Source organism: Sphaerodactylus townsendi, linkage group LG01 (genome assembly GCF_021028975.2).
Source record: "Sphaerodactylus townsendi isolate TG3544 linkage group LG01, MPM_Stown_v2.3, whole genome shotgun sequence".
NCBI classification, from domain to species: domain Eukaryota; kingdom Metazoa; phylum Chordata; class Lepidosauria; order Squamata; family Sphaerodactylidae; genus Sphaerodactylus; species Sphaerodactylus townsendi.
This window is the reverse complement of record NC_059425.1, coordinates 171024760-171048738: the sequence shown is the minus strand read 5'-3', so window position 1 is coordinate 171048738 and position 23979 is coordinate 171024760. Positions and strand designations below refer to the sequence as shown.

Genomic DNA, 23979 nt, shown 5'->3' with positions numbered 1-23979 from the left:
TTGTATTCTCGCCAAGAGGCAGGAGTCTTTTTTATTCACCTAGGTGTCGTATTATGATTTCAGACCATCTGACATAACAGAGGCTGTCCAGCTTTCAGCGTGCCTGTGATTCTCCTGCAAAGTAATGGCGTCTACAGTTTCCTTTAGAAATTTAACAGTGACTGAAGGGATGCAAATCTGTTGGAGCTCTAGGAGAAGGGAGGAGGGAAAGCATTGCAACGGAAAAGGGCTTTTTAAAATCTTTCATACTATGCATCTTATTATTTGCAACAATCAGTGTTTGGGCATTGTGAAGGCCTATGGCCAAGACAATAAACTTATTATTACTACTATTCAGTGGTGGGATCCAAAAATTTTAGTAACAGGTTCCCTCGCCAGCCCCCCCTCAGCAAAGGGGACAGAGGCGTACCTAGGCAAACCTGAGCCCTGGGCAAAACCTGAGTTGGATGCCCCACCCCCCATGGGCAGCCACCCCATCACGACCCCAACAATTTTTTTTGCACCAGGTCATTTCTAAATCATCATCACATTATAGAAAATGCCTCAACTCACAAATCTGAACACAGCAATGGTGAAACACACAGGTTCTTTGATAGAGACTGCTGAGATAAAAGGTACGAAAGGCTGAGAATCCATGAATTGCAGTACCTGAAAGGGATTAACCCAGTTCAGGGAGTTACATTATTAGTCGCAATTGCTATATGGAACCATCACGTTCAAAGGCAGTATGCCTCTCGGGGAGGCGAGGGCGTGGAGATGGAAAAGCGGACCCAATTAGTAACCCCCTCTCGGCACACACAAATAATTAGTAACCCACTCTCAGGAACTGGTGAGAACCTGCTAGATCCCACCTCTGCTACTATTCCTAGTCAATATTTGGGCAAGTTTTCAATACCACCCATCACCTTACCAACCAGGAATGTAGAAAGCTTTTGTTTAGACCCGGTGGAACAGAATCATATTCCAACCGGTTTACTTTGCCCTGTCGTTCTCCATGGAAGCCACAAAGATCCAAGCCAGTCGCACCGTATATGTCCCACCCTGGGGCCCGTTTTGCTAGAATGTGATAATGGCTTTGCAGATTGTCTCCAATATTTTGTGGGTGCAGCGTGGTGAACAGGTGGTTGAAAAAAGGCTCATGCCTCTTGGCGAGAATACAAATGTTCAAAATGCCACAGGCTGAAACAGCTAGAATGCAATGATGTGATGATGGCTTTGTAGATGGTCTTTTCCAATATTTTGTGGTTACAGCATGCAGTGATTGAAGAGGACAGTCCGGTCAGCATGCTTGTGATTTCTGTCATTTCTTCCTCATCCCCTTTCATTATTCAAGGTCTTGTACACCAGCTGTCTAGCCACACCAGTCACAGACAGAGGCGTAGCAAGGGGGGAAAGCGCCCGGTGCACTGGTGTGTCCTCTGCCCCAGAATGCCCCCGCCATGCCCTGGAACACCCCCACCACACCCCCGGAACGCCCTCGCCACACCCCCACAGGGGCACTCGCTTGGTGCGTTGCGCACCCCCCGTCCCCTTGGAGCTACGCCTCTGGTCGCAGATGCTGTGTTAATGTTACCTCTGTATTGATTTAGCACCCCTGTGCCAATCCCCGTCTCTCCTTGCTGTGTTATTTTGCTTAGATTGCGCAATGGTGCTTAACAGTGGCAAAACTGAAAGTGGCTATTACAGAATTAAGCCCAGAGCAGATAGAGAACCTTTTCTTGTGTACTGCGACATGTCAGATGGGGAAGGATGGACTGTGATACAACGGCGCAGCAATGGCAAAGAGAATTTCTACAGGTATGTGGCTGAGGATGGTCAATAGTGTCAGCGCATTCCACAGCTCACCAACCCAGGTCAGGCAAGATGACACAAGGAAGAGACAGCAGGAAGGCTTTTTTATCTTGTTGCTTCAGAAAACAAGCGCACACTGAACCAAGCAGTTGCTTTCTCTCAGACCAACTACAGAACTCTTCACACAGCAATGCTATACTACCACACACCATACAAGCAAGACCTTGCTCACTTTATACCTTGAAGGCTTGTTGCCAGGCAACGTGCATTCCTTCTGCACCTGCAGGTAGTCCTGCCTTATCTTGGCTCACATCTCTGCAAGGACTCATGAGTGCAGCAAATGTTTCACTTTACTTTCCAAGTTCTGACACCCCTTCCATTTGCTGTACACATGGTCTGTTTATCAATATTCACTATTCACTATTATATACATCATATTTACAATATTTACATACACAGTAGTACACAGTTACAGGTCATACAATGCGATACAGTTTACATACAGCATACAGTTCAGTTGTCTGCACTTTGTATGGTTTCAGTCAGACCTAAGTCATACACCAGACTGTAGAACTTATCTGTACTCAGTGGCTTTGTTAGAATACCTTCAATGTTTGCACTTGACTCACAGTACTGTGAAACAATCTTGCCTGTTTACAGCAACTCACACATATTTTGATATTTGACGCCCACGTATTTGGTACGGCTCTTAAGACTTTCACCTTGAGCCATCGCTATGCATGTCAGGGGGCATCGAAAGGGTCATTGTGTCATTAAATAGCTATCTTTTTTGGGCTGTGCAGAAAGACATTTGAAAACTTCTGTGTTAATAAAAAGTCATATTTTTGCCTGTTAGTACCTGCTGTCATTTTGGATAGCTGGTAATCTCTAATGCTACAAAATCCCAAGATTTCAAAATCACTGGAAGAAGGAGAAAACATCTTGGAGGCTAATCAGGAAATGCTTGGGGTGTGTGTGTGTGTGTGCCATCAAGTCACAGCTGATGTACGGTGGCCCCATAGGGTTTTCACGTCAAGAGACGTCAGAAGCGCTTTGCCACTGCCTGCCTCTGTGTCATGCCCCTATTAGCCCTCACAGGTCACCCACCCAAATGCTAACCAGGGCTGACCCTGCTTAGTTTCTGGATCTGACAAGATCAGGCTAGCCTGGAGCTATTCAAATCCGGGTGTATTATGAGACACAATTATCTCAGTGAGGCAAAATACTGTCTTTCCTTTTCCCTACATCAGTGGTGGCGAACCTATGGCACGGGTGCCAGAGGTGGCACTCAGAGCCCTCTCTGTGGGCACGTGCGCACAGAGTTCATTATGTAGGGGGAATGGAAAATCACCCCCCCCACACACACACACTCATATATCTAGGCTGGCCTTGCTTCTGAGTAAACCCTAGGGTCGTGATTCACCCATTCGAAGAGTTGCACGATTGCTTCACCAAGCTTACTCCCGAATAACGTACACCTCGGAGCAAGCCGTTTTTTCTAAACTGAAACCTCAGTATTCAGGTTAAATTGCCATGTTGGCACTTTGCAGTAAATAAGTGGGTTTTGGGTTGCAATTTTGGCACTCGGTCTCAAAAAGGTTCGCCATCACTGCCCTACATGGAACTTGTGTCTTTTACCTTCATGTGAAATATGTGCTTGTACCCACATATTTTGGTTTAGAGATAACAATAACACAGTCTACTTGCACAGAGCTGACGAATAAGCTGGCACCGTCAACTTGGAAGCTGGCATGTAGGAATTCTACTCTGTTGTAACTGTGTGCCAATATTTAAATGTGTGTGTCTCTTCCCTGCAGAAGATGGGCTGATTACAAACAGGGGTTTGGACAGCTCCAGGGCAAAGACGATGAATATTGGCTGGGAAATGATAAGATCTATCACCTGCTGCAGAGAGGTAAGGACAATCCTTCTGTGTGCTCGAATCTTGTAAACCCATTCTTGTCCATTTTTCCCCCCTAACATAGCACTTTATATTCCAGGGGAAGCGTTGTTGAAAATTGACCTGATGGACTGGCAGGGGGAGACGAGATATGCCATTTATGACAATTTTCAGATGAAGAATGGGAAGGTCGGTAATCAGTTTTGAGGTCATTGAAAAAGATGTCCCTATTTGTCAGTGAGAATAAATACTGGGAGGGGATCTGCTCTATAAATGCTCCAGAAAGTCATACTTAATACAGACCTGGATTGGGCCAGGCTACCATCTCTTCAGATCTCAGAAGTCAGTGGCGTACCACCCACGGGGACAGGCGGGGTCAAATTACCCAGGGCACAACAGCGGGGGGAGGTCAAAATCACCCCCCCACCCTCGGAACAGTAGGGTCAGCGTGGGGGAGGCACCTAAAGACAGAGCTGGCCTGCTGCCACGGCGCCCATCAGAGCCGACTCCTTCCCTCCCCAGGCCCTCGGGGGCAGGGCTCGGGAGCGCTGCCAGACTGCTGTCGCTGCAATGCCTGTCTGAGCCGCCCCTACCCCCGAGTCCCACCCCTGAGAGCAGGGAGGCGTTCAGAGCAGGTGTTGTTCTCAAGCACCATTTCCCCCTGATACTCCTCTGGTAGACCCTGGCAAATATTTGAATGGGAGGCCTCCACAGAATACCAGGGTCATGATGCAGGCAATGGCAAAGCACCTCTGAACATCTCTTGCCTTGAAAACCCTATGGGGTTGCCATAAGTCATCAGGAAGACATAAGAACATAAGAACAAGCCAGCTGGATCAGACCCGAGTCCATCTAGTCCAGCTCTCTGCTACTCGCAGTGGCCCACCAGGTGCCTTTGGGAGCTCACATGCAGGAGGTGAAAGCAATGGCCTTCTGCGGCTGTTGCTCCCGATCACCTGGTCTGTTAAGGCATTTGCAATCTCAGATCAAAGAGGATCAAGATTGGTAGCCATAAATCGACTTCTCCTCCATAAATCTGTCCAAGCCCCTTTTAAAGCTTAGTGGCCATCACCACCTCCTGTGGCAGCATATTCCAAACACCAACCACACATTGCGTGAAGAAGTGTTTCCTTTTATTAGTCCTAATTCTTCCCCCCAGCATTTTCAATGTATGCCTCCTGGTTCTAGTAGTGTGAGAAAGAGAGGAAAATGTCTCTCTTTCAACATTTTCTATCCCATGCATAATTTTATAGACTTCAATCATATCCCCCCTCAGACGTCTCCTCTCCAAACTAAAGTGTCCCAAACGCTGCAGCCTCTCCTCATAAGGAAGACTAATGAAGGTCTCTAGATGGAGATGTCTTTCTGTACACTGGACCATGTAATTGGTTACTCATATCTGACCCTTCTTAACAGATGTTTTTCATGGCATTACTTGTAGGATAAGTATAGGATATGGTTTGGCACCTTCTCTGGGACTGCAGGGGATGCTTTATCTGGAGGGGGCAACTATGAGCAACAGTGGTCGGCATCACTCAGTGGAATGCAGTTCTCCACCTATGACAAGGACAACGACAGGTTCCTGAAAGGCAACTGTGCAGAAGAGAACAAAAGCGGGTGGTGGTATAACAGGTGAGTTGACAAGTTATGTGAAACACGACAGGACGAGCGGGCTCTAGAAGCTGAATCAGTTTACTTGGTCCCTTGTATAGTTGCTCCAAACATGGGAGATAAGGATTTCAGAGGTCTGTCTGATCACGCATAAGATGAAATTGTGGCTCATGCAATATAGTTTTCTGATATACTATTCCACTGAAGAAGACATTGTTGAAAACATGGATCTTTTACCATAGAAGCCCGTTTTGGACTTAACGGTTATGAACTTTCATGGCTCTGACCCTATGGAACCTTGCTTGACTGCGTTTTGTCTTTAAATCTACTGGGAAGTCACCGAGGGAACTTAGTATTGTACCTCAAGTGCACGCATAGAGATTTTGTGTCTTTCCAGTGTGCATAAAGACTTCACCAGTTGGATTACATTCTGGCAGCTTATGGTATTTGGATGGTGTTTGTTCACCTACCTTATATATGCAACTTGTTTACATTGATTGTAAGCTGCTAGGTTATGATATGGATTTATGACATGGGAATATTTTGCCATATTTGTATATATTTTGATTGCACTGCACTTTAAATTTCTTTTGCACCTTCTAGGCTTGAGAGTGATCTTTGACATGGCAGCCAGGGGCACAGTTGTTTTGTTTGTCCTTGTTGTTTTACACTGTACCCATATTTGGTTTATGAGGTAACCAAGGTTTTGCACAGAGAAGACTGAGGGAGGAGTAACTTTTTGCTTTATGTTTTTTCAACAAGATCATAACACTGAAAGCAAACTTAAGTATTCACAACAGTAGCTTTATGAATTTGTGCCGAAGTTTTGTCCTCTGCTAACCCCTTGTTTTGACCTCTCCTCCCTTCATGTCCACCAGATGCCATGCAGCAAACCTCAACGGACAATATTATAACAACGGGGAATATACCGGTTCCACTGACAACGGAGTCGTTTGGGCAACATGGCGAGGGCTGTGGTATTCTCTCAAATACACCGCCATGAAGATCAGGCTCCTGTCTTTTGTTGACATACAGAGTGGAGATGGTGAACACTAAAGCGATCCCAGTATGCATGTCAAAGACAGTATACAGCGCAAATAAATCCTTTTAGGTATTATATGCATTCTTCAGTTAGATTTAAAGATCAGTTCAATTGCAAGTGACAAAACTAGAGCTACACCGGCTCAGCAGCGACTTCTAAAATTTTTACAGCGAACACATCATGAGCTATGGGGCAGTTCCCATGCTGTGTTCTGCTTTGGGCTTCTCGTAGCAGTTGATTGTCTGATTCTGCTAATTGGCCAGGTAAAGAATCATGTTCCTATGGCTTTTCCTCTGTAGCACAGACTAGCAGAAACAGGTTACTGTTGAGGGGAGAATAGAACTGTCAACCAGCCAGAACTAAGAAGGAAGGTGTTGCTCAGTTTACCCAGAGAAATGTGTAAAACAGTCCTCAAGCTTGTTTTCCTAATTCGAAACAGATGCAACATTCTCAATTACAGAAAAAAACCCTTTTGTCCTGCAAAAACAAAATATGAAAATGTTGTAAACCATCCAGCAGTGATCAATTCTGCAAAAAATTGTATAATCCATTTTTCTTCGTTGAGTGCACGGAATACCTTCCCCTTATTCCCAAAATTAAAACATTTCCCCCAAAGAGAAACCATTTGGCACAACAATCCTTTTTTTAAAAAATGATGTATCAGAGTCCTTCCCATTATATAGTTTATTGGCTCTGGAAGGTTTGGAGGGGAAGGAAAACCCAAAGTGGGAAATCTAATAGAAGCAGACTTTGTCTCTTTTCCTAGAAGAATTACATTTTATTTTGAGTAAATTAAAATATGTTTTTTAAAAATAGAACATGTTGATATTCTAACAAAACCCTGCACATCTTTGCTGGGAGTGGATGTTTGAACATAGCACCTGGGCCATATATTACCTGAGACCTCTCCCTCAAAAAAGTGCAAATAGCGATGCTATAGGATAAAATGATTGTGTGCATATTCATAATCTGTGGAATGAAATTAAGGAACTGGCAGCAATAATGGAAAACATGTCTTCCCCAACCCAAGTATTAGGAAATGTAGTTATATGAAAAGTTCCTTTATTTTTGTATCAGTATTTTTTAATCCATGTAGTATAAACTACTTTCTAAACTGTTTGTGCTTCTTTTCTCATTTATACTTTCGGGGAGCGGGAGGGTACAAACATACAGGAGCAACCTGCTAGATCAATTTGTCCACTGGTCATGGGAGAGAATAAGTCCAAAATATGTAATCAAAATAGAATTTTCTGCTGGTACTTCAGTAGTAGTCTCTTGGGGTCTGGAAGGATACATTTCCTGTAGAGTTCTGAAGGTGGTTCTCCTGTTTCTGTGAACAAGAGGACTAATTTATAACTGGAAGCAGAGCTTTGCTAAATCTGGAAAGCTAACAAGCTGGTGTCGTTTCTGGAAAGCAAACCACAATTAAAATAAAAGAGCTCCCCTGTTAAGCTCATGGAGGCAAAGCAGTCTGGTGGTTCCCCAAGTACCTCTATAATCTCACTGCAAATTTATCACACGCATAGGTGCCCAATCCATGTTTACTCAGATGGGCCTCTGAGTGCCGGTGCCACATGTACGCCCTCCCCAATTGCTCAAACGAAGAACTGGGATAAGAGAGAGAATTATTGCAAAGGGCGGCTGCTGTAACTGGCTGTTGGATAAGAACTACCACTTGGGCCCTGGAACCCAACCTTATAAACTGTTGGTCCTGCTAAGGAGCATCTGGGATCAGTTCATAAACCAGCTGTGACAGGATCAGTGAATATGGCAACACAGTAGAAAAATCTGGAACTTATCTGTATGTCAGAGTATCCATTTTCACAATCTTTTCCTAGGCAGTTAGGTGTGTATTCACAAAAGTGGGAATAGCAGTAACAACTGGGTCGTTTTGCGGCAGAGATGGAAATTGAATCCTACGGTTGCGTTACTTTAAAAGTCATTCACCACATTTTGGCCAATCACCATACAGTTTCTTCTGTGTCAACGGAATGCCATTCAAAGCACCAGTTTTTCCATGCTTAGAGTACTTGTTTCATCTCCTTCGTTGGAGCCAAAATATCCAGGCAGATCAATGATTTGCAGTTCCGATTCGGTTAGACCAAAAGAAGTGTTGTCATAAAAGTGGTATTTGGGGTCTGATGGAAAGCTCTGGCATTTGCTCTTTCTGTACTGGGAAGGGCTGAGCGTATTCACTCTCTGTTGGCTCTCTCTGACAGATAATATGAGAGTTTCTTTCTTCCAACTATCCCTGTGGTTCTGGAAAGGGACCTTTCTGTTTCTCTTCTGCTCTGGTCTTTCAGCACATAGTACCTGGGAAGTAGTAGTCTGACGACTACTGACTAGATCTAGTTTTTTCCCAGGAGATTCCCATTGGTGGGGAATCTGTGGCTCATAGGTCAAAGGTTCATTAGCTGAAGCAGTGTTGTGATACAGGGGGAGCTCTTCTATATTCTCAACGATCTCTTTAGATTTAAGATGATATTGTTCGTCTGGAACAAGGTCCCTTGTTCTGGGCCGGCAAGGGTAGTGTGGGGTCTGACGTGGTGGAAGGGTCGACATGCTTCTCTTTCTGAATGGCTTGGCTTTTCTTGTTTCGTGAAAACTAGCTGTCCGGCGGAACTGTGAGCATCTTGGGTAGCCTGTTCCTAGCTGCTCTCCTCTGTCTTCATATCTTAGCTGATGAATTAAGGTCTGGCTGGGGCTCAGGATACGACGGGCCCGTGGCAGTTTAAAATCCATGCTAGAACATGGCCGTTCCCCAGATACATTGAGAAGGTTGGGTGGCTGCTCCAGAAAAGGAGACTTGATTCTGAACTTATTTGCTGTCGCCGTTGCCTCTTGGTTTTCTGTGCTCATAGTGTCCACCAGAGGGTTCTGGGAAACGTGATAAACCTGGGTTGTTTCTGTGAGACCCTTCTTCTTCATTTCTTTCAACTGCTGCTGAGCTAGGCGATAGCTGAAAATAGGTGGGATTATTTTTTGAGCACTGGCCTGAAAGCTCTCAGTGCCAGAAACTTCTCCTCCTTGTTCTTCTTCATGGGCAAAATGGCGACTTCTCCTGAAATTTAAAGGTATCTCAAGAGATTCCGAACAAGGGGCTTCTCTCCCCTCAGAAAAGCTCTCTCGCTGCCGTCTCTCTTGGCAGATATTCTCCTCATCGGAATTCTTCCGGAAGCCGGGTGAGTGGGCAGAATCACAGCGCACGGGGGTGCGACACTTGTGAGCCTTGCAAAGCTTCCTCCACAAAGTGATAAGGATGGTTGCAAAGATGATAGACAAGCACAGAGATATGCCAGTAATAGTTACCAGATTATTACTGCTCTTCTGGCCTCCTTCAGGATGCAGAGTACTGATTGGTGTAGACTTAGTGGCTGAAACAAAGGAAAAAACTTTACTGGGTATCTACAGATTGACAAGATATTTTTTTCAATTAGGAAACGTGACGCCTATTAACATGGAGCTGTAAATTGTCAAGAGATAGACATCAAGTAAAAATGAGTTATTTCTGGGTTATCAGCTCTTCTTGGTGGACAGCTTAAGATGAGAATAAGTATTCCTGCCAAGACTAACAATAAGGCGATGGGAGGATTTCCCCCTCATGCCTTAACAGGTACCTCAACAGCTAGTACCACAAGATTTCTGAGAGGGGGCCATTGATGCCATCTGCCTAGATCAGCAGAAGTAGGGATGGCAGGAACCACAGGAGGACTAGGAAGTGTTCTGAGAAACATCTGTGCGTAACTTTTGCTGCTGTGGCTGTTAAAAGGCAGAAGAACAAGTAGCTGCAGAAAAAAAACTTTTTAAAAGATACATAAAGACAAAAATATAACAACAGTGGTGGCAGATCTACCCATAAATTTATAAAAATGGTTTTCAAATATAAAAAAAATAGAACGTATAGAAAATTATGTGTAGATCCACCACCACTATTGTTATATTTTTGTCTTTGTACATCCCTTTTAAAAGGTTTTAAAAGTTTTAAGGAACAATAAAGATGGGGGCAGGGACAGATTAAGACCTTTAGAGGCCACAGGTTATGGCCCCCCATATATTATATGTGTAATTCAAAATAAATACCATAGTAAACTATTATATATATATATATAAAAAAATGAATAAATATCATTTTTTGTATGAAACCAAGCACCTATTATTCCATTGCTTTCTAGTCTTGGAAAATGCATTGCTTTCTAGTCTTGGAAAATGCATAGCATTTTAACTTACACGAATCAAAGATGCAAAATAAAGTGTACTGGTGCTTCCTTATAACTCTATTTGTACTACAAAAAGTTTTTTTCTTTGATCATAGCCTCAAAATTAATCTGATGTAACAAATCTGAATATACATCTCAATTAGAGAGGCATCCATTCCTAAATGTTGTCCCCACACCTAACGTATAAAAGCACTTGTTATTAGACACAGACTACATTTGGGCTCCATCTTTAACCTCCATCTGCCTGACTGTCACACAAACAATAAGGTCTAGGACAGAGAGAACTCGTACAGCTGCTCAAGGAAGAAGGGAACAGAGATGTCTTCCCATCATCAAGCTTACGTACTAGAGCATTCCTCCAAAGAACATGGAGAAATCTCCTGATTCTTCCCATTGCAACCTTGTTTTAAAAGGACTGGGAACGATGCAAGACACTCGCGATAACGCTCCCGGACACCGTCCCCACAGGTCACACTACACGGGCTCCAGGCCTGCCAAACACTCCAGTGTCCTGTGGATAGATTGAAGTTGTGTTACTTAAAAGCAACTAATTCTTTGAAATTATATAATTGTAATGGGGTGGATTTAGCATTTATCCTCTCACTCCACTGAACAAAGTCTGAAGCCTTCCTCCAGTCTAAGAAACTTATGTCGCTCTTCTGTCAGTGGAAGGCTCCTTGGAGAATGCTAAAATCCATCCCACTATCCTTAAATTAGGTTAAATTAGGATTACTGCTTTTCACTGAAATCCTGGAGAACTCCTGACAGTCAGAGCTGACAATACCGACCAATATTCTGACTCAGCATAAGAAAGTCTCACATGTGTACTGATAGTCATAATTTTCAGATCTCTTATGAGAAATATAGCTATCCAAAGAATCCGTCAGATGCATAAGCAAGTTAAAAGGGGAAACGGCCACTGGTCACTACAGGAGAGGAGGGCAAGGAATGGACTTCGAGAGCCACTAGGTCACAAATCTGGAGAAGGAAGGGCCTATCCATAATAATACTGTCAGCAGTGAAGACCAACATGAACCAAGTTCATGGTAACATGAGGAGCAGAAGTGGCGTAGTGGTTAAGAGCAGGTGCATTCTAATCTGGAGGAACCGGTTGTGATTCCCCGCTCTGCCACTTGAGCTGTGGAGGCTTTTCTGGGGAATTCAGATTAGCCTGTGCACTCCAACAAATGCCAGCTGGGTGACCTTGGGCTAGTCACAGTTTTTCAGAGCTCTCTCAGCCCCACCCACCTCACAGGGTGTTTGTTGTGAGTGGGGAAGGGCAAGGAGATTGTAAGCCCCTTTGAGTCTCCTACAGGAGAGAAAGGGGGAATATAAATCCAAACTCTTCTCTTCTTCTAATACACTCTAGGTGAATACCTTCTGGCAAGTGGGGTCTTGGGAGAGATAATTCTCTGCCTACCCGTTTGGGGATGCTTGCTGAGAGTGGTAGCAATGCGTCTCCCCTCATGTATCCGCCCAGCACGTATCCTGGTTTACGAGAGAAGAGTGGGCAACTAGGTATTAGCAAGTCTTTCCAGCCCTTGCCTCCTTATAGCAGATTTTTAAAGTTAGCCAAAACCCTTCATACCAAATCCCAGTCAAATACTCGGGACTGTAGTTTATGCTGAAACACAATACTTTTTAATTAATCCATTTCAATTTGTCCCAAAAAATACTGAGATTTTTAAAAAAAACCAGGTGCAGGAGACAGTTATGTGAAGCAGCCAGATCAAAGGACTCGTGGACAGGGTCAACTCCAGGTTTGGGGGAGTCTGAAGCAGAGAGTATCCCATCCCCTGGGACCCCTCCCCTGCCTTATTCCAGGCGCTCTGCTTCCACTTGTCTTTCTGCCCACTAATTTGCATGCTCCATGGATGTCTACTCTCCTACCTGCCTGAAAGTCTACTCACCACCACCCCTTCCACTGTGTGGGGGGCAGAGGCTTCCATTTTGTAAAATTACTGCCAGCTGTGCACCCCTTCTCGGTATCACTGGACAGCATATTCAGCTAGGAGCACAGGTGAGATTGGAGGAGTGCCTGAGGGTGCCCAGAGGAAGGGTATGTGGGAGGGTGGCAGGGGAAGAATGTGGGAAGGCAGGTTGATGGGTGTAGGCCCTGGCAGATTTCTGAGGCCCTTTCAGCTGCCCTATGTCATGGCCTGTTGGCCTGCTTACAGACCATTATTACTTTAATCTTGTCCAGTTAGCTTGTTAGTAATTTCTGTGTAAGACAAAGTTGCATGTTGTCCATGTATGGGGGTTATATCTCCAGGTGACTTTACCCACTAGTTTCATGCATACAATCAACAGGAAAGAAGACAGGACAGAAACTTCTAAGCAATCTACCCACACCCACAAAGTAAAGATGAATCCATTGGGAAGGGATCCCCATTAGACGTTACAGAATTTCTCTCTTCCCTTGTCATCATCCAGCTCAGGACCAGCAGAAAATGGGAGAAAAGATTCTAGAACCGGGGTGGCGAACCATGCTGGCAGGGGCTGATGGGAATTGTAGTCCATAACATCTGGAGTGCCAAAGGTTTGCCACCACTGTTCTAGAAGGTCTTATAGAATTCCACCCTGGGTACAGCTCAGAAGACTACAGATCATGCATTTTGCTGTAAGATTACAATTACATTCTAGGTTCTGCCGTGCACAGATGAATGGCATATGACCACCATAACCCATGAACTTTTCTGATAAAGCATTTTTGAAAGGCAATACAGACCAATATTCCTTAGAATTAGCACACATTCTTTCGCTCGCGGAGGTGACTCTATACGGCTTGAACGCCTAAACTCAAAACAGTATTTATTTGTTCCCTCGTCAAACATGGTGCAGTTGAATTCTATCCGATTGGCCTCTGTGTTCACGATGTTTTCAAGTATCCTTGGTGCCTTTGGACTCAGAGGCTCAAGAGGATCTTTGAACACAGCAATGTGTCCCACAGCGGAAGTGCACGGAGGAGGAACGACTGAAACCACAATGGAAGACTCGCACATTGTTTCTTGCGTCACAATGATCTTGTATCCAAATCTGTGCACAATGTCTACAGGTCCTGTTGAAGCAATGATTGAGTGGGACTTCACTGGTTTCAGTAGAGCTGCAACATACGCTAACAGACCAACAACATGACAGTCAACTGTCACCCACTGGGACCTAGAAAGAAACAGTTCTTTGCTAGTTCTCAGACCTACAGTCTCATTTGAAATCAGTGTTCCTAAATCATATAAGCTGCTAGTCATTATGACATCCAGAGAAATCACTGTCTTATTTATCTGGCATAAATGTTCATTGGTGAACAGTCCGAGCTGAAGGGAATTTCCAAGTCTCTCCGAGGTCCTCCTTAGATCAATATGAAATTCAGGCCACGTCACGCTAAGAGGAAGTCTCTCTTCATTCCACCGGGTATCGGTGCCGTTGCTGATTTCAGAGACCATTCTGAACCAGTAGCTCCCGGCAGTCTTAAAATGATAACATTCAAATACAACAATATCTTGGTCCTGGCTTTGTGGGAGCTCTTTCTTTGCAACGGTTTGGTTGGTGCCCGCTTCTAGCAGCGAGATGGACGTGTTTTTCAGTGTCACGTTCTCGCCATGGTAATAGCGGAACTCAAGCGAGACGGTACTGTTGCTGAACACTACGTGAGTTGGTTGTTCTAGCAGAAGATATTCCACTGCTCCAAGAACTGGAAGGAAGGGAATCAACAATTTTGTTAAGGTATAGCAAGAAGTAGATGGGAGAAAGGAACGTGGTTTAGGAGGGAGGTTTCTCAGGAAATTTGACATAACCTCTGCAAATTGTCAGAGTTGGAAAGGATCTTACAGATTAGGTTTCTAAACCTGGAATCTAAATCCTATTGTACAGCACTCATACAGCAGAGGCATAAGTAGGGTCTTAACAAATAATATACACCACCCCCAACTGAGCCAGCCAGACTAGCAGCTTCAGCAATCTCGCTACACACCATCAGGCCTTTGGCCCACATGGAAGTTTTACTCCATGGCTGTCCTAAAAGAAAACAAATGACTCTCTCAAAGCCCCTTTCACACATGCAGAATAATGCACTTTCAATCTACTTTCAACGCACTTTGCTGCTGGATCGTAGAATAGCAAAATCCACTTGCAAACAATTGTGAAAGTGGATTGAAAGTGCATTATTCTGCATGCGCGGAAAGGGCCTCAACAGCTGAAATTACTCGTGCACCGTATGAATCTTCAGTTACATGCGGCCATTTAATATAAAAATAAATAAAAGTCACAAGCACTACCAGCTCTTTATGTGATCCTCCCATTTCAAGCTCAGTGAAGTCTACCATTTTTACAAACATTCCTTTTATACAGCAGTTCATAAGAATTGATTTTAACATTAACAAGAGCTGTTAAAAATCATAACGTAAAGGAATACTATAAGGAATAGCCATCAAAAGAAAAAAAAAGACCTTTATTATCATATGTGAATGTAGAGCTGAGCCAAATGCGATACTTAAAGATCTGTGAACAGATCATATTTTAATTATGAAATAGCATAGCAGATAGGATTTCAAAGTGGGGCTGGACTGGGGAAATAGGGTTACCAGATCCAGGCTGGGAAACCGTTGATTTGGGGATGGATCCTGAGGAAGACAGGGATCTCATTGGAGTATCATGCCATTGAGTCCATCTCCAAAGCATCCATTTTCTACAGGGGAATGGATCTCTGTAGATCAGCTTTAATTCCAGCAGATCCCCAGGTATTCATTCCCCCCCTTAACTGAGCCTATACCTGAGTCTTTTTCACACGAACAACGAAGTTTACGTATGTTCCCATGAGAACATTTGCTAACAAGAAAACTTGCATGTTTCCCTCCCAGAAACAACTAGCAGTCTTGGATTGCGGAAGGTGTTGGAGGTCAGGAAAACGACACAGCAAGAAAACTGGTGCAGAGAAACAGAACCCCTCTCAGCTTCTCCCCTCTTTCCACAGATTTAATTTTTTTTTAGGTGTAGATCTGGCCTCATGTCATCTGCCTTGATGGTTAAAAACATGCCACCATTTTCTGAACAGTTTATGAGACTGGCTATAGGAAGCTGTGGAAACTTTGCAGCATACAATCATGGTTATTATGCAGACCATTAAAGGCAGGATTCATAGAATAATGGAGCTGAAAGAGACCCCAAGGGCCATCCAGTCTAACCCCCTGCAACACAGGAACACACAATCAAAACAGTGGAGATTCATTTGTTTATGTCTGGTTTCAAAAGCTCCATGCGGCAGGGAGAGGCCATTTGGTAGTGAGGCCAATGCAGATTTGATTCTGTCACCTTGCTTATCTGTATTCTGGGTTTATTACTCATTTGCACGTACGTTAAAGGTGTCCAGTCCACTGAAACCTACACTTTGCAAACCGACTTTTGTGAACCATTGCCCGCCTCCACCTGCGCCACAAACTCACCATAATCACAGAGCACAACTAGCAGAAGATTGGAAAACTCTTTCAACGCCTGGGTCATTCTGATCACTTGGGCTCCCTGCCCCTTTTCCTCCACATGTCCCCTTCTAGGTCCAAAAACGACGCTGTGCTTCTTTCAGCCACTGCAAAAAGATCCACCAATCACATTCCAGCCTCTTAAGGAAGCGCCAACTACTTTAGCAAAGAAGCAGTCCTGGCTTCCGACAAACATGCAGAAGAAGCAACTGCGGATTGATTGTGTGGGAAACGGTACTATAGACAGCTCAGTCTGTGCCTGTTAAATCAATAATACTACTCTATTTTTTTTCCATCAAGTCGTAGCTGACTTATGGCGACCCCACAGAAGAAGAAGAGTTTGGATTTATACCCCCCTTTCTCTGCTGTAAGTTGACTCAAAGGAGCTTACAAACTCCTTTCCCTTCCCATTATTTCCTTATGTGTATATTCTCCTCATACACTGACTCCTTGTTGGTGTCCTGTTGATATCTGTGATGAAGTCCACACTTGCTTTGCCTCAACGATGCTGCAGTGTTGGCCCATCTTCAGGAAGTGAAGGATTTTCTACTCATCATGTGATTCCCTGGGGAGTTTTCTAGTATTTACATGCTTAGTTCTTACAACACAACAATCAAGTAGAAGAAGAAGAAGAAGAGTTTGGATTTATATCCCCGCTTTCTCTCCTGCAGGAGACTCAAAGGGGCTTACAATCTCCTTCCCCTTGCTCCCTCACAACAAACACACTGTGAGGTAGGTGGGGCTGAGAGAGCTCCGAGAAGCTGTGACTAGCCAAGGTCACCCAGCTGGCGTGTGTGGGAGTGCACAGGCTAATCTGAATTCCCCAGATAAGCCTCCACAGCTCAGGCGACAGAGTGGGGAATAAAACCTGGTAGGGTTTTCAAGGCAAGAGGAGTTCAGAGATACTTAGCCATTGCCTGCTTTATGTCACAGCCCTGCTATTCTTTGAAGGTCTCCCATCCAAATACTTGCCAAGGTTTACTTCCAGGGAAGTTGGTGCTTCAACTGCCTGGTTTGAGCTCTCAATAGCTCCATGCTACACTTTACTGCAAGAAGCGATCTGCCGGCATATGAGCAGACTGGGTCTGACAGGTGAATTAGTTGAGGGTCAATACGAGACCTACTCATTCTGGACACATCCAGGATCAGTAGGTGTGTGCTAGGTTCTTGGCTTTCAGAAGCAGCCCCCCCCCCCCCAATCTTCACTCCCTTTCCTCTTTCGTTTCATTTTTCCTGGGTTTTTTTTCCTATTATTTGCTGGTTCTTTTTTAAGTTTGGTCTTCTTTTAAGATTGTTTGTATCTGTTCTTTTCCCCTAAACCTTTGTTCATTTTTGTAATTCTCTGTAGAAAAATAAACAAAATTATATTACCAAACCCCCCCCACCCCCAAATAATTGTCAGAGTTGAGAGCGAGAGAATGTGACTGGCCTGAGGTCACCCAGCAAGTTTCCATGGCAAAGTGGAGATTCAAATCTGGGTTTCCCAGACCTTAGACCAAACACTTTAACCGCTGTACCACACTGTCTCTCACTCAGTGCTTACACTGGTGCAAGAACCTGAGAGGGTGGGGCAAAAGGGAAAAGCCAAATCCAACTGATACTAAGCCTGTGCAAGATTATGTACAGGCTGTTATTACAGCCCTCTGACCTTGGCATCTGCTCAGTGTTCAGCTCATAACAGACTGACAACCTAGTCCTGAAAATTCTACTGGTAGTAGACTTCACCGCAGTTTAACATTGTGGTTTGTAATGCAGCGTGTGTGTTAAGCTTTCAGTGTTTCCTGTCTTGGAGCCACAGCAAACCTTACAGCTCATAAGCCATAAGAGGTCTGCCAGGTGGCCTTCCCTATCAGTGGCGTAGGAGGTTAAGAGCTCGTGTATCTAATCTGGAGGAACCGGGTTTGATTCCCAGCTCTGCTGCCTGAGCTGTGGAGGCTTATCTGGGGAATTCAGATTAGCCTGTACACTCCCACACACGCTAGCTGGGTGACCTTGGGCTAGTCACAGTTTCTCGGAGCTCTCTCAGCCCCACCTACCTCACAGGGTGTTTGTTGTGAGGGGGGAAGGGCAAGGAGATTGTAAGCCCCTTTGAGTCTCCTGCAGGAGAGAAAGGGGGGATATAAATCCAAACTCTTCTTCTTCTTCTTTGTACAGAAGTACGTGTGTGAAAAGAACACTTCTTCCAGAGAATACTATCTGTGAAAGTGAAAGAAAAGTGCTACCCTGTTTCCCCGAATATAAGACATCCCCGGAAAATAAGACGTAGTAGAGGTTTTGCTGAGGTGCGAAATATAAGGCATCCCCCAAAAGTAAGACGTAGCAAAGTTTTTGTTCGGAAGCATGCCTGACGAACAGAATACAGAAATATAAGACATCCCCTGAAAATAAGACATAGCACATCTTTGGGAGCAAAAATTAATATAAGACACTGTCTTATATTCGGGGAAACACGGTAAAGAAGCGGCAAAGATGGATGTATTTTTAGAAACTGCAAAGAAAGAAAGAGAAGGACATTGAGAGCACTAAGGCCAATTCCGCACATGCAGAATAATGCACTTTCAATCCACTTTCACAATGGTTTGAAAGTGGATTTTGCTATTCCACACAGTAAAATTCAGCTGCAGTGCACTGAAAATGGATTGAAAGTACATTATTCTGCATGTGCAGAAGGAGCCAGTGGGAAAACGCTTCTTTCAAGATTTCACCGTCACACATTAGTTCAGTGTGAAAATATTAAACCAAAAAGTTTGCTGCCATGAAGCTGAAGAACCCAAGAGTAAGGAGAAAATTGGATATAGCTGGTGTGTGCTTAACAGCCTGAATGTCCGGAGACCAGCAAGCTGTGCATTGGCTCTGCTTAGGAAAGTGAGGCCCTTCTATTGTTTCAGAGGGGAAGTTCAAGGGTCGCGGAAGAGGAAAAACAAGCCAGAATGAGCCTGTCTCTGGGAAAATCAGCTATTACTGCTGCTACAGCAGAGTAATGTCCACATGAGGATGACATTACTGAAAACCTCTGAGTCGTCTGTGGGCGAAAACAGTAGCGTTGCCAAGATTTGCAATATGATCCACAAAATAAAAGTGATACTGGCAATAGAAACTCCCGAAAAAAAATAGGAACCACACCCATAACACTGTTTGCCAGGATATCTGCTCGCAAGTTCACAACAGTGCAGTATGGGAGTTTGCCATGGTCAGTGTGTTTATCCTAAGGCGGAAGTCGGTTGAGGGGGGCAGACCTATTTATGTCCCAGTGCCCTTATTTAGGTTTCTATTGTGGATGGTGATAATCCTTTTGAGAACGTGTCGGCCTCCCTCCTCTCAACAAAGACTAGGTAACGCTCTGTAAGAGTACAGAAGCATAGATTCATCAAGTGGTGGTGTAGGCTTGAAACTGGGAGTCATCCAAAGACTGTTTCAGGGTGCAGTTACAATTAAAGCCCAAGTCCTGAACAGCACCGGCACTTTTGACTCCAATACAGAACTGTATGTATGAGGTAAAAATCAGAAACCAGCAACGATCTCCAGAGAACTTATTTGCAGGCAAAGGAACTCTCACAATGAAACCTTATGCAGAGTTATACCAGCCTAAGCACAACTGACTTCCATGGACTTAAAAGGGTGTAACTCTGATGATACTCTGTCTCAGAAAAAGATGTTAATATGGTCAGTTGAGGTGCAGCGGTTGAGAAAATTGAATGCTTCCACATTAGAATATAGTCCTGAACAAGTATAAGAATTATCATTCATTTTTATGTGCTCCCTTTGTCAAAACCATTATTTTGTGCATTATTGAACATGGTGCTTTGATACAAGAGCATTTATAGTTTGTATTTATACTTTCAAACGGATCCGGTGGGTGGGTGGAGAAAAGAGCTAGGCAGGCACTAGGACCCAGGCAGAGAATTCTACAACAAAAAATGGTCCGGCATACTGAGTTCTGTGGTGGAGGAATATACAACTCTAGTAATATCTTTTTCTGAGACAAACTATAGGATCATACTGGTAACAGAGACGAACTGGCTACCACTTATTTGATTCCAAAAATCAGAACAAATCTACCCCTCAAAACAAGGCATGGGTGTCACCATATAGTTTGTTCTAGTTTCTGTATGGCACTGCTGGTTTTTGGAGCCTCCACATGATGCCCCCTGTTCATCCTTTGCTGCTACCTTTTCCAAACATGGGCCCCTTCCGCACATGCAAAATAATGCGTTTTCAAACCACTTTCACAACTGTTTGCAAGTGGATTTTGCCATTCCGCACAGCTTCAAAGAGCACTGAAAGCAGTTTGAAAGTGCATTATTCTGCATGTGCAGAATGAGCGATGGTTTGAGACAATCTTTTTTGAAAGCTCAAAGTCAAAGTGCCTTTGGATGCTGTGTGGATGGGAAGCTGCGTATTCTTGCAGGTCTTGCTCACATGTGTGCGATTCCCTGAATATATAGGAAGGCATTAGGTTTTTGTTTTTTAAATGGTGGATTCTAAAGTATTATGAGGAAACTCACCATACTAATTTTGTTGCTCATTTTTAGAGGCTGCAGGGACGAGTCGAAGGGAGGTGTTTTTACATATGGTTCTTATTTAGGTTTTTAGGGTTTTATTAAGACAATCTAAGAATAGGGGGTTTGAAGGAAGTGTTATAAGGATATGTTGTAACAATATACTAGCTTCTAGCTTTCAATTTACAAAAATGCCTGTACCCCTTTTCTGTTGCAGTTATGTAGGGTAAACATGCAACTCGTGCATTTCATAACTCTGCAACAAAAAGGGCTAGAGATTTACCTTTTAAAAATGAAATTGGAGAACTAGTGGACTGTGGAATTAGATTGTTATAATGATATAGTGATCTAGCAATTCCCAATTTCTTTTATTATTTATTTATTTATTTATTTATTTATTTATTTATTTATTTATTTATTTATTTATTTATTTCATCTATCTTATATACCGCCCAACCCCCGAAGGGCTCTTTTAATTGAAGGTGGAGGGAGGGGACTGAGGCATAGAAAGCAGAGAGAAAACTGCTATCTAGATTATCCACTGCTGATGAAAAGAACTCAGTATTTGTAGCAGCATCAAGAGCCACACAAAGTATCATATGGCTATGGAGCAGCCCTTGATAACCTCCAAATGTTGAATCCAAACCACCAAACCACCAGCAGATAGCACCCTCTGACATGCCCTTGCAGTGTGTCTGGTTGAAAGCTACTAAATGCTCTAGGACAGCATGTGGGAAGGAAGAAAATGGACTATGTATCCCAAGCAAGGTGCCTCATTAGCATACATACTGAGAAAGCAAAAGGGGTATAGTAGTTAGTGTTAAACCACAACTCAAGTTCAAATCTTAAATCTGACATGTGTCCTTGGGCCAATGACTCTTGCTTAGCCCTAATCAATCTTACAGGGTTGTTGTGAGGATAAAACGAGTCAACTGTGTGTGCTACTTTGAGCTCCTTGGAAAAAGGGCAAGATACTAGTGTGAGTGGCAGTCTCTAATCTGGTGTGAGTGGCAGTCTCTAATCTAGTGTGCCACATGAGTGGCAGTCTCTAATCTGATGAACTGGATTTGTTTGCCTGCTCCTCAATAGGAAGCCTGCTTGGTGGCCTTGGGCTAATCTCAGTTCTCTCAGAACTCTCTCAACCTCCACAGGACCTTACCAGCATGTCCGGCCCAGACCTCAGTCTTAGAAGCTGGTCACCGCAACAGAATGTAATATTCTGTGAATCTCAAGGTTTCATTGAAAAACAGACGAAGAAACTGTTTCCAGCTCTTGTATCTGCAAAGATAATGTGAGAAATCAGTGGTGGTTTGCCATTGCCCGCCTCTGCGTAACAACTCTGGTATTGCTTGAACGTCTCCTATCCCAGCACTAACCAGGGCTGACCCCAGAGGCGTATCGGGGGAAATGGTGCTCAGCTCACTTACCTTTGGAAGCCTGCAGGGAGGTGGGGGGCACTCAGCAGGCGGCGAGCAGCTCAGTGGGCGCCTGATGTCGGCTCCTGCTGACAGGCCAGCCTGCGACAGAGGTGGGAAGGCTGGCAGACTCAAGGGGCACCCAGCGGGCCTGTGGCAGTCTGCCGGGACTCCCTTCACCTCTGTTGGAGGCCAGGCTCCGATAGAGGTGGGGAGACCAGCAGAAGCTGGCACCGGGCAGGCAGCCTGTCGCATGCCCACCAAAGTGCCACTTGTGTCGAGAGGTGCCTGACGGATCCATGGCAGGCTTCAAGGTGTGTGTGTGGGGGGGTGATTTTGTGCACCCTCCCATATGACCTGATGGGCAGTGCCCGGGGACAGAGGATACCCCCCGTCCCTCTGGGAGGTACGCCCCGGCTGACCCTGTTTAGCATCTGAGATTTGACCAGATTAGGTGAACCTGGGTCATCTAATGCCAGTGTGGTGCAGCAGTTAAGAGCACTGAACTCTAATCTGGATTTGCAGCTTTGATTCCCCGTTCCTCCGCATGAGTGGCAGACTCTAATCTGGTGAACTGGATTTGTTTCCCTGCTCCTCAATAGGAAGCCTGATTGGTGGCCTTGGGCTAATCTCAGTTCTCTCAGAACTCTCTCAACCCCACTTTTTTCACAAGGTGTCCGCTTTTGTGGGGAGAGAAAGAGAAAAGGAGTTTGTAAGCCTGTTCGAGTCTCCTTACAGAAGAGAAAGGTGGGATATAAATACAAATTCTTCTGCTTAACTAGCTCCCAGAAAACCTGCTTGGGCTTGCTTCCTTGTTCCAGGAACATCAAATGTCAGGTGCCTTTCAAAGAGCATCATCAAAGAGCCTGTTTTTAAAATGAATATCCTAATCAAAGACATCTAATGAAAAATTGTTGGGATTTTGCAAGTGTCTGTCACAACTCAGTTATAAAAGGGTTAAGCGTTTGTATGTAAACAAGTTGCTGAAGTCACTATTTATGACCTGATCTATTGATTAGCTATTGGTCAGTCAGATAGCCATTGCTTAGATGTTAGTGAGCACTTACATCTGAAGTTATAAAGTTAACTCTGTTTCTTTGTTTGAGCAGACAAACATCACCACCACGAGCCCGAGACAGCACATAGGTAGCAAGATGTAACCAAACGTACAGTAATGTAGATGTGTAATGGGAAAGAAAAGATTTCTTATTTTATCTTCATGGAACCCTCCCTTTATACATAGTAAACTCTTTTATAAAAAGCAACTGAGAATCAGCCTCTTCTACTCCGATAATATGTATAGTCAACACTTTTTTGTTTCCTTCGTCTCCACTCTTTGGGGAATCTGGTTGCTCTGAGCTGCTGAGAGCACCATTATATAGTAGGTATGAAATCTGAATGTTATCTGTTTAAATCACAGGTGTCAAACTCGCAGCCCTCCAGATGTTATGGACTACAGTTCCCACCATCCCCTGCCAGCAAGATGCTGGCAAGGGATGATGGGAACTGTAGTCCATAACATCTGGAGGGCCGCGAGTTTGACATCTGTGATTTAAATGAAATTAGAACTTGTCTCTCTCTCTCTCTCTACACACACACACCCCAAGAATACATTATGCTCCTCTCCCCCCCCCCTTCCGTCTTTGCTCCAGTCCTTCCTAAGGGCAGGAGGTGCTGCTTACCTGTTGCCAGGTTGCCAATTCTCCCTGCACTGCTAATCGCCCCACTAAGTCTGGCCAGCCAGGAAGCACCGCAGATGCCAACGAGGCGCTCTTCACACCAGGCGCGACTGGGGCAGCGTGAAGCCTCGGGGGGTCCCCCGCGAAGGCTTCCGAGGTGTCACCTCCGCCCGCGGGGCGTCCCACGCGGTCCCCGGGCTCCCGTCGCTAAAGCCCCGCTGGAAAGCAGCCGCCCTCGCCCGGCAACTCTGGCCGGCAGGCACATGGCTGGAGCCGCCGCCAGCCTCCGAGCCGTGCAGAGCTGCGCCTCCCAAGCCAGGCGGGGCGCAAAGACGGAGCCGGCCGACCCGCCCTGGG

General features: G+C 44.6%; 2 protein-coding genes across 2 annotated transcripts in view; one reads left to right on the top strand and one right to left on the bottom strand.

Moving 5' to 3' along the window:
* The window catches only part of LOC125434319 (fibrinogen-like protein 1), a 17080-nt gene extending 9619 nt beyond the window's left edge, over window positions 1-7461 (top strand). Inside the window, exons 4-8 of the mRNA XM_048499535.1 lie at window positions 1638-1797; window positions 3609-3706; window positions 3792-3880; window positions 5133-5323; window positions 6181-7461. Of these exons, the coding sequence (XP_048355492.1) occupies window positions 1638-1797; window positions 3609-3706; window positions 3792-3880; window positions 5133-5323; window positions 6181-6358 (716 nt within the window). The 3' untranslated portion in view covers window positions 6359-7461. The remainder of the gene's footprint in view (window positions 1-1637; window positions 1798-3608; window positions 3707-3791; window positions 3881-5132; window positions 5324-6180) is intronic.
* THSD1 (thrombospondin type 1 domain containing 1) lies at window positions 7390-23979 on the bottom strand. Its single transcript, XM_048499522.1, has 6 exons — window positions 23626-23979; window positions 21688-21806; window positions 15997-16136; window positions 13290-14249; window positions 10908-11072; window positions 7390-9718 (listed from the first exon to the last, which is right to left on the bottom strand). Exons 3-6 carry the CDS (start codon window positions 16052-16054, stop codon window positions 8343-8345), a joined length of 2559 nt encoding a protein of 852 aa, XP_048355479.1. The 5' UTR covers window positions 16055-16136; window positions 21688-21806; window positions 23626-23979; the 3' UTR covers window positions 7390-8342.

Excerpts from the sequence above, each read along its gene's own strand:
- THSD1 (XM_048499522.1), bottom strand. The coding sequence starts at position 16,054 with ATGACCCAGGCGTTGAAAGAGTTTTCCAATCTTCTGCTAGTTGTGCTC. Across the intron at positions 14,250-15,996 it reads AGTTGTGCTCTGTGATTATG|TTCTTGGAGCAGTGGAATAT; the intron begins GTGAGTTTGTGG and ends CCTTCCTTCCAG. Across the intron at positions 11,073-13,289 it reads GCTAATTCTAAGGAATATTG|GACACTGGAGTGTTTGGCAG; the intron begins GTCTGTATTGCC and ends ATCTATCCACAG.